Source organism: Chenopodium album, chromosome 5 (assembly GCF_948465745.1).
Source record: "Chenopodium album chromosome 5, dcCheAlbu1.1, whole genome shotgun sequence".
NCBI classification, from domain to species: Eukaryota; Viridiplantae; Streptophyta; class Magnoliopsida; order Caryophyllales; family Amaranthaceae; genus Chenopodium; species Chenopodium album.
This window is the reverse complement of record NC_137838.1, coordinates 122643-133249: the sequence shown is the minus strand read 5'-3', so window position 1 is coordinate 133249 and position 10607 is coordinate 122643. Positions and strand designations below refer to the sequence as shown.

General features: G+C 37.6%; 1 protein-coding gene across 1 annotated transcript; it reads left to right on the top strand.

Annotated features, from left to right (window-relative positions):
- Positions 1 to 204: 204 nt before the first annotated feature.
- LOC145631381 (uncharacterized) lies at positions 205 to 2700 on the top strand. The gene is made up of 2 exons (XM_081683453.1): positions 205 to 720; positions 2127 to 2700. Exons 1-2 carry the CDS (start codon positions 400 to 402, stop codon positions 2367 to 2369), a joined length of 564 nt encoding a protein of 187 aa, XP_081539579.1. The 5' UTR covers positions 205 to 399; the 3' UTR covers positions 2370 to 2700.
- The last annotated feature ends 7907 nt before the right edge of the window (positions 2701 to 10607 follow it).

Genomic DNA, 10607 nt, shown 5'->3' with positions numbered 1-10607 from the left:
AATAATGGTGGATTTCTTCAGTACGGACATAGCTTCGAAGGAATATTCGAGATAGCAAAACCTCGTAGCAGAAGATCAAACCCCTCTCAAAATTATCAAAAAGCCCTCAACCCTAACTTCCACGCACGCGTATCACACGTGAGTTTCAGAAATACACAAAATATCCCTAATCCCCAATCCACAACCGTCCGATCTTATTACACGTCATCAATCCCCATTGTCCTCTTTTTTCAACGGCTGAGATCACACTTGCCCAAGAGTTGCTACTGGTTCGAACCTCCCCTGTTTCTCCCTTTCTCCCTCTCTCTCTCTTCACTCCCCTGCTTTCCCCCTTTCCCCAAAAATAATTTCAAAAAAAAAAAAAGGAAAATTCCCAAAAAAATCTCTGTTATTGTATCCATGAAGATGATGATGGAGGAGGAGAGAGAAATTGAGGCGGCGAAGAAGGAGGTCGCAGACGCCATTAACGGCCAGAAAAAGGAGGAAGTTGTAGAAGAAGAGGTTGACGGCGAGGAAGAAGAAGATGCTGATGATGGTTCTGAAGAAGATGATGATGACGACGACGATGATGAAGGTGATGAGGATGCAGTGCAAGAAGGTCTACCGTCTTCTGATACTCCCGCAGTTCACTCGGTAGATGATGAAGACGATGATGATGATGCTGATGATGATGACGACGACGACGACGATGACGACGACGACGGTGATGACGATGATGAGGTAACAAAATTCGTATTATGTATAATATTGTTTGTTAGTTTTCTGGATTATTTTCAAAATTCTGGTAATTATATTATTTTTATGTTGATTTCAGCATTTTTTGTGGATTTTATTGTCAGATCTGTTGACGTGCTGCGTTTTTATGTGATGATTATGCTTAATATGTGATTTTTTTCGTTTTTGATGCTTTTTCCAGAAGTTTCTGCTGTTTATGTTGTTTTTCTAGTGGTCTGCTGTTTATTCTGGTTTACTGGAGCTTAATTTATTAGATCTGCGGCTTTGTAGCGTAGATCTATGCATATATCAGAATTATGTACTGTTTGGAGGGCGTTTTGGTCAATTTCGAGGTTGGTACTTGGTCCTTGGTAGTGGTCAAAAATCAAGTATTTTACTGTCAATTTGTAAAGACTTAGGGTTTTTTTTTTTCTGAATATTGTTTTTTTTGGGTAGATCTGCAAAAAAGTGTTTTGTTTTAAAGTTTACTTTTGTTTGCGATTGTTGTTATTTTTCATTTGTTTGTGGAATTTGAGATTAGATAGAGGAATTTTAATGAAGTAATGTTGTAAATGTTTCGTGTCCGTAGATTTTTGATCTATTTTTGCAATAACCATTAGAGGTTTACATGGATGTTTTGCTTGATTGCGACCGATTTATGAAACTCATTTGATGTCAAGTTTTGGTGTTGAGTTTTGGATTCATTGGCTTTTAAAGATTGGTCATTATTGGTGAGAGCTTTTTATAATCTGGCCTATGCTGTGTCGCTGGGTTAGATCGTTTGTTGATTTGTTCATGTAGTCATGTGGGCGTGTTGATTGTTGATGGTGTTTGGTAAGATTTCTTAATCAAGGTGGTAAAAGTCAAATAGTAGCTGTAATTCTGTATTTTTTTTACCATGACTTCTGAGTTTTTGCATTTTTAGCCTCATTTTATATTGTGTTGGATGGTATTGATCTAATAATATGTACAGAGTAACTAAGCAAGTAAGCAATGATTACTTTTGGATGTAATATCAACTCAATGTTTGGTGTAGCCGGTATGAATTAATCAAATCACCATATTTATCAATATTTGTAATCTCGTTTTAGACTATAAATTAAGTTTTAAGTATTGATTTCCTCTAAAATATAAAAGTTTTTAAGTATTGATGATATGATTCTATGTGATTATTTTAATCTGAGTTTTTGGCTGGGTGGCACTCCCATACCTTTAAAAGCAAAAGACAACTCACTAGTGTATATTGTCCTCAAATCATCTAAGGTGTAGCTTGTTTAGGTAGTCTGAGCTCTCGAGTGATCCTCAATTTTTTACAATGAAACTGAATTTGCGGAGGGTGATGGTTAATGTTGTTTCGGTCATCTTTCTGTGAATCTTTAAAGTTTTACTGATTCTTGAACGTGATTATATAGGAGCCTGATACCGGGTATCTTGTTCGCCCTGTTGCTCCTGCTGAAGATGAGGTGGATGCCTCTGATTTTGAGCCTGAAGAGAATGGTGATGATGAAGATACCGAAGAAGATACTGATGATGAGGTTGATGATGATCATGAGGATGGGAAAGTTGAGGCTCCACCAAAGCGCAAAAGGTCAGGTGAAGAGGATGATTCTGGTGATGATGATGGAGATGATGATGAAAGACCACCCAAACGGTAGTGGTGAGGACCGTGGGGTTTGGCTTCTGTTACTCTCTGGAAAAATGCCGATGGAGGTTTGACCCATCGGCATGTAAGTCAATCCCTCTCTCTTTATCCTCTCTGTCATCCTTGTATTATGATCATCATGGTGTCATTTAGTGTCATTATGGTGCAGACTCAAAAAGGAAAAAAAAAGGTGCATACTAGTAGAATGACTCCTTGAACTGTTCTCAGCGTTAGATCTGATACATGATGTTATGAACTCTGTTAAATTTCTGTAGTGTTAGGTTCATGGTAGATTAGAGCGGTGGAAGTTAGGCTTATTTATGTTAATGTTTCAATTTCCGATCTGTTTTTTTATACAACTTTAGTTTACCGGTTATGCCATTCCATAATTTTGCACCATCATTGGTGGTTGCCTATACATGTCTGTTTTCATTTGCTATACTGTGATGGGGGATGTTGTAATTTTTTGTGACAGTAGTCACCATTTGTGAGGTTATGTGCCCAGTTGATTCCAACCAATGCCCAACATATACTCGGTAACTCATTGTTCCATTGAACAGAATGATGACAACCTGTTATAGCCCATTATTGCTCTAAAAGGGTTTAAGCCATTCAATCTGAGGTGGTTCGGTTCAAAGAAGTGTGTTATTAGCCAATATGACTTGGGATAGGTTAGATTCACAGTATACTAATAATACCTCAAAGGGTTGGGTATAATCAAAAGTACAATATTGTGATCAATTAATTAGTTAATGTGAATTGTGAAGTGCCCTATTAATACAGTAATGATATTGACCTACTAGTAGAAGAAATTTTCAATTAATCTCTTTGAGCGAGAAAGCTGAAAGACACGTGCAACTAACCTTATGGTTGTGGGGCATTTACTTTTTGCTGAAGAAACTGTTAAAACAGCATGGGTCCCAACTTTTGGGACAAGACAGATAATTTTTTATTTGTTTTATTTGTACATTTATACTTGGTAATTGAACATGTATGATGAATTATAATTGTGTATTGTTATCTGTTATTTTTATCAGTGTGTAGTTACTGATGTGCATTTTTTGGGTTTGTTTGGTAATTGGTTTTGTAGATAGCGACGATTGGTATTGCAAAAGCGATCGCTGAGAATGTCGGGCCAAGGGGAATGGACTGGCTCACAATTTTGCTGGAAAGTCGCATCTCTATCGAGCCCATTCCAACACCCATCGAGCCCATTCCAACACAATACAACTGGACATTATTCTTGATATATACTACCTCAGTTTCTTATTATGTGCAACAAAGGAATATTTTATGTCTCACAAATAATACCCCTTTGTTGCATATAATATGAAACGGAGGTAGTATTTCAGATTTAACATAACTGTTTGGGTACTAAAATGGTCATACCCATTTTAGCCTTGGGTAACTCTACCCATATAAGCCCAAAGGGCATAAAAAAGGTATAAAAGGCCCCAAATAAGTCAAATACATCAATATGGCCTTCAACGGCCCACATATGTACTTTTAGGGCTCATAAACCCATTTATGTACTCATATAAATACCCCTCAAAGGGCATAAGGTAAAGGGAGGTCACTCTTATCATCTAAGATGCCCATACTCCTCCACTCTCTCCCCTAAACTCCTCTCAAAATATGCATTGTTTGGCAACTAACTTGGGCGTCGGAGGCTCCGCCCCGGGTTCAACCCCCGGGGCTCGGGGTTCATTTTGCAGGTCCATTCAAGGCCCAAATTCCAGGTTCTCAGACACCCCTCCAAGGCCCGGTTAGCTCATTTTTTGCCGAAACAATTTGGCGCCGTCTGTGGGGAGACGAGTACTACTACCCATGAAAATCCACTAATTCATGGCTACTGTGTTCTATCACGAAAAAGGGTCAAAATTTCTAGCAAATTTAACCCAAAATTATTACTCCTGTCAAAAGGGGTAATCATTCTTGCAAATGGTGGAGATGATAGATAAACATTTTGATTTGTCGCCAATCTAACCACTACTAACAAGGTACTTCGTGCCTTTACAAAAAAATTGGGAAATATTCCATGAATATGGTCAAACCTTAATTATTCTTGAAGAAGAATAAAAGCTAGATCTACGTGGCTCTAATGGAAAGCTCACAAAAGCAAGCCTTTCATTCACACCACCAAGTTGAAGAGGCAGCAGGTGGCATGAAACATACATAAAAAATCAATCAAGTTTATGTAAATTCAATGCTTGCCGAAGGAAATTGCCATTGTCTTCATCACAAGCTTCAAGGCTCACAACTCCACCAAAAGAACGACTCACCATTTCATCCTAGGCAACACATGCCGAGGTCAATGGGGGTCAAGGCTAGTATTGTGAAGTGAGCCAAATCTCTTCACATTACATCTAAAGTAGCAGCCGAAGAAGATCCGAGGTTGTCTACCATTGTTGAAGCTTAAAAAAGCTCAAACTATCACCAATCTAAAGTAAAACTCTTTCTATCCCCGGATCAAGAGTAATAAACTCTTTTTATCCTCGGATTAAGAGTAAAACTCTTTCTATCTTCGGATCAAGAGTAAACTCTTTCTGTTCTCGGATCAAGAGTAATAAACTCTTTTTATCCTCGGATCAAGAGTAAACTCTTTCTGTCCTCGGGTCAAGAGTAATAAACTCTTTTTATCCTCGGATCAAGAGTAAACTCTTTCTATCCCCGGATCAAGAGTAAACTCTTTCTATCCTCGGATTAAGGGTAAACTCTTTCTATCCTCGGATCAAGAGTAATAAACTCTTTTTATCCTAGGATCAAGAGTAAACTCTTTCTATCCCCGGATCAAGAGTAATAAACTCTTTCTATCCTTGGATTAAGGGTAAACTCTTTCTATCCTCGGATCAAGAGTAATAAACTCTTTCTATCCTTGGATCAAGAGTAACCTCTTTCTATCCCCGGATCAACAGTAATAAACTCTTTCTATCCTCGGATCAAGAGTAATAAACTCTTTCTATCCTCGGATCAAGAGTATTAAACTCTTTCTATCCTCGGATCAAGAGTAATTAACTCTTACAATCCTCGGATCAAGAGTGTTGCCTCAGATAACCTCTTTCTATCCTTGGATCAAGAGTAATTAACTCTTACAATCCTTGGATCAAGAGTGTTGCCTCAGATAAACTCTTACAATCCTCGGATCAAGAGTGTTGCCTCAGAATAAACTCTTACAATCCTCGGATCAAGAGTGTTGCCTCGTATGAACTCTTTCATTCCTCGGATCAAGAGTAATTAACTCTTTCAATCCTTGGATCAAGAGTGTTGCCTCGGATGAACTCTTTCAGTCCTCGGATCAAACCTTGGATCAAGAGTGTTGCCTCGGATGAACTCTTTCAGTCCTCGGATCAAGAGTAATTAACTCTTTCAATCCTTGGATCAAGAGTGTTGCCTCGGATGAACTCTTTCAGTCCTCGGATCAAGAGTAATTAACTCTTTCAATCCTTGGATCAAGAGTGTGTTGCCTCGGATGAACTCTTTCAGTCCTCGGATCAAACCTTGGATCAAGAGTGTTGCCTCGGATGAACTCTTTCAGTCCTCGGATCAAACCTTGGATCAAGAGTGTTGCCTCGGATGAACTCTTTCAATCCTCGGATCAAGAGTAATTAACTTTTTCAATCCTTGCATTAAGAGTGTTGCCTCGGATGAACACTTTCAGTCCTCGGATCAAGAGTAATAACTCTTACAATCCTCGGATCAAGAGTGTTGCCTTGCATAAACCTGAACAAATAAAGTCCTTCGACTCAATTTCTATGAACGAATTATTTGGGAAATTGAAACAAAACCCAACTCATTTTTTCAAATAGAATTGGGTCTCGGGGGCTAATTGTTTGGGTACTAAAATGGTCATACCCATTTTAGCCTTGGGTAACTCTACCCATATAAGCCCAAAGGGCATAAAAAAGGTATAAAAGGCCCCAAATAAGTCAAATACATCAATATGGCCTTCAACGGCCCACATATGTACTTTTAGGGCTCATAAACCCACTTATGTACTCATATAAATACCCCTCAAAGGGCATAAGGTAAAGGGAGGTCACTCTTATCATCTAAGATGACCATACTCCTCCACTCTCTCCCCTAAACTCCTCTCAAAATATGCATTGTTTGGCAACTAACTTGGGCGTCGGAGGCTCCGCCCCGGGTTCAACCCCCGGGGCTCGGGGTTCATTTTGCAGGTCCATTCAAGGCCCAAATTCCAGGTTCTCAGACACCCCTCCAAGGCCCGGTTAGCTCATTTTTTGCCGAAACAATAACTATACCTGGTTATTTGGTATTTGGGTTTGGGTCGGTCCGGGTTATATCTTATTGGTCCAAAGTGATCCACATCAACTTGGGCTGTGGATTAATATTGTGTTGGTATTCGATAGGCCAATAAACGATCAAGGAAAAAAATATAAGCCAAATTTTGTTGTATGTGAATGTGGAATTATACATTTTTCAGTTTACTTTTAATGTGAAAAAAATTACAAAGTACAACTACAAATTAGAAACAAAAACATACTGATGAATAAGCCTATAAACTTTTATGGCATTTAATTTAAACAATAATTTTTTTTAAAGTAAAAATATTTCTATGTAATAAAAATATTTTTAATTAAGCAATAATAAGGGAGTGAACAAGGCCTTGTTAAGAGTTGAATTCAAACTTTCCTTCGAAATGCGAGTGCTCTTATTTTTAATCTTAATTTTGAGTATTGAAATACAAAATAAGTTGTTTTTAACCTTCCATGGTGATACCTAATACACTTCTCAATTTACCAACTCATGTAAAATCTAATTTTTCAATGGTGTGACTCAGAGCTGTCAATTCGGGTAAACAGGTCGGGTAAGAATGGGTCGGGTCAACTCGTGTCGGGTCAATTCAGATTAATTCCATAACCTATGCGGGTCGGGTATGGGTGGGTCATGCTTGAGTCGGGTCACGTCGGGTCATACTTCTTATCGGTTTTGGATCACGTTTAGATCGAGTTAATAACAGGTCGGGTGAACAATAGGTCAGGTTTCATGGGTTAAAACAGGTTAGGGTAATTATCGAGTTCGAGCCGGGTTCGGTTCAAGTCAATAATTTGCGGGTTAGAATGAGGTTGGGTCATTCTCGGGTTTGAGTTGGGTTCGGTTCAAGTCAATAATGTGCGGATTATAATCCGGTCGGGTCATTTTCGGGTTCAAGTAAGGTTCGATTCAAGTCAATAATTTGCGGGTTATAATCAGGGTGGGTCATTTCCAAGTCGGGTCATTCTCGGATTCAAGTCGTGTTATGTTCAAGTCAATAATTTGCAAGTTACAATCAGGTTGGGTCATTTCCAAGTCAGGTCATATTCGGGTTCAACTAACTATAAATAGATAATTATCATTTATATCAAGCTAATTATTTTTTTGACTATAATATATATGGCAATATACTAGGGAACTATAGTCTATAATTTAAGAAGATAATTATCTCCTTTGACCATATAACGAATATATACTATACTTAACTCTTAAATTTTAGGATGATGCTCCTTTCTTTTGCTGGCCCAGGCCGACTTGGTCTCCCAAGACAAAATTCATTGATCAACAATAATAACGTGGTCTAAATTACATTTAAGGTGATTTGAAATTGGGTCAGGAACAATTTGGGTTAAATTTAGGCCAAATCAATAACAAGTCGTGTTAATTTCGAGTCGGGTTAGTATCAGGTTGAATTTTTAGGTTGGAAAAGTAATAGGTATGGTAGAATTCGGGTCGAGTTAATAACAAGTCGGGTTGAATTTGGGTCAGGTAATTAACAAGTCGGGTAGATTTCGGATCGGGTTTGTAACAGGTTGGGTTAAATTCGGGTCGAGTTGAATTCAGGTTTTGACGATTAAAACGGGTTTGGGTCAATTTCAGTTCAAGTCGGGTTCAGGGCAAGATAAATTAAATTGGTCGATAAAACCGGTAAATCGGTGCAAGTTGTAAACCGGTAAATCGGTGCAAGTTGTAAACCGGTAAATTGGCCGTTTAAAAGCAAATTGAATGGTTCCAAATACTCAATTAGGCGCCCGGAGGGTATTAGGGACCACGATAAACATTTCGGCAATTTTTATTTCCATGCGAAAAAAGTCAAAAAAATCCAAAATTAAAAGCTAATGTCCACGCTTTTTGAGAAATTTTAAAGATTTTGGGGCCTGGTGTCGAAAAGTCTTGAAATTCTATGGGATACATCTCGGGGTCATATAATGCCGTATGGAACCATATATGATCATTATTTGCTGTCATAAATGTTCGTTGTAGGCTTGAATTAACAAAATCGTTGAAGTTATAAACTGGTAAATTGGTCGTTTAAAAGCAAATTGGATAGTTCCACCTACCCAATTGGACTCCCAGAGGATATTAAGGACCATGATAAACATTTCGGCAATTTTATTTCTGGGCAAAAAAAAATCAAAAAAATTAAAAATTGAAGACTAATATCCACGCTTTTTGAGAAATTTTGGAGGTTCCGGTGCCCGGTGTTGAAAAGTATAAATATTTTGAGGGAAACATGTCGGGGTCATACAATGCCGTTTGGAACCATATATGATCATTATATGTTATCATAAATGTTCGATGTAGGCTTGAGTTAATGAAATCCGTGCAAGTTGTAAATCGGTAATTAAATTTAATCGTTTAAAGACAAATTGGATGGTTCCACCCACCCAATTAGACCCCCGGAGGATATTAAGGACCATGGTAAACATTTCGGCAATTTTTATTTCCAGGCGAAAATAAGTCAAAAAATTCCAAAATTAAAGACTAATATCCATGCTTTTTGAGAATTTTTGGAAGTTTTGGGGCCCGTTGTCGAAATGTCTTGAAATTTAAGGGGATACATCACGGGGTCATATAATGCCATTTGGAACCATATATGATCATTATTTGTTGTCATAAATGTTCGTAGTATGCTTGAGTTAATGAAATCGGTGCAAGTTGTAAACCGGTAAATTGATCGTTAAAAGGTAATTAGATGGTTCCACACACCTGTAGACACCCATTTGTGTCTCCCCAAAACCAAACCCGGTGATGAGTACCTTTCGCGTCGAATCATAATCGAATGAAGTGAAAGTGTGGAAAGTTTAGTGTTGCGGATAGTTTTAATTTCTTTTCTCTTCTCTCTATTTTTGAAAACTTATTTTAAGAAAACAACCAATCCAGTTTGGTTGGTCCATGATATGGGTCCAATAGTAGTGTAGTTGGATGGGGCTTGAAAAGAGCTTTCAAAGATATATTATAAGCCCAATTCCGATGAATATTGAGGAAGTTATGACCAATTCACTGAACTGGACCCGGTTTGAGCCTTATATGCGGCCTAATAATCTAGGGGAGGGCCTAATATAGATTTATCATTCCTAATGCAATTAGGAATGGTTTTAGTCTTCTAGATTCTTCTAGAAGGTTCTTTTCATTCCTAATTTAATTAGCATTGGTAAATTGAGTTTTGTTGACTTTTCAGAGTTTTAATTAAAATCAAAGAGCATTTTTTGAGGAAAGATACGATTTTATCCTCCTGTACGTCAATTTCTATCTTATTTAAGAAAACGCGTGAATTTCTGAATCAGCGCCAGGCGTCAAGCGTAGCGCCAGCGCCTGGTGCTAATGTTGGCGTCTGGCGTCAATAGCCAGCGTTGGCGCTAATCAGATTTTATCTGCGCCAGAACTCTGTTTTGATATTTTATTTTTTTGGCTGATTTTCTCCATAAATAACGTGCTAAAAACTCCGTTTTCATTCACCAGTTTTCAACTACAATCATCAATAACTAATTTTCATTCATCTAAAATCTACCATTTTCTCTCTCTCTCTCTCTCTCTTTTTCTAAACTACCCTTCTCTCAAATACAAAATTTCGCATTCATTAGATCTAGATACGCCTAGCCATATTCGAAGTTGCCTTCGCCCTAGACGTGAAAGGTTTAATTTCTGAGGGTTTGGTCCCAAATCTATCTTTCAATTATTTAATTTAATTGTTTTTTTTATTATTTTCCTTGAAGTTAATAACGCGTGTATTTTGTTAATAGAAAGAGGTACGAGGCATCCAAGTAAGTACTTTAATGGTTTAATTGATATTATGATATAGAAATCATGCTTAGATTGTTATTTTGATTCCTCGTATAATGTTAGGATGTTTTATTGCTTCTTAGTATCATGTTTAGGGTAAAGAATATAATGTCAATTATGATTTCTATGATGCCTTTTATTGTCTTTCCTAATATTCATGTTAGTATCATGTTAGGGTTAAAGCTTTGATTTT

Coding starts and splice junctions, on each gene's coding strand:
- LOC145631381 (XM_081683453.1), top strand. CDS start 400: ATGAAGATGATGATGGAGGAGGAGAGAGAAATTGAGGCGGCGAAGAAG. Junction 721..2,126: donor ACGGTGATGACGATGATGAG/GTAACAAAATTC, acceptor GTGATTATATAG/GAGCCTGATACCGGGTATCT.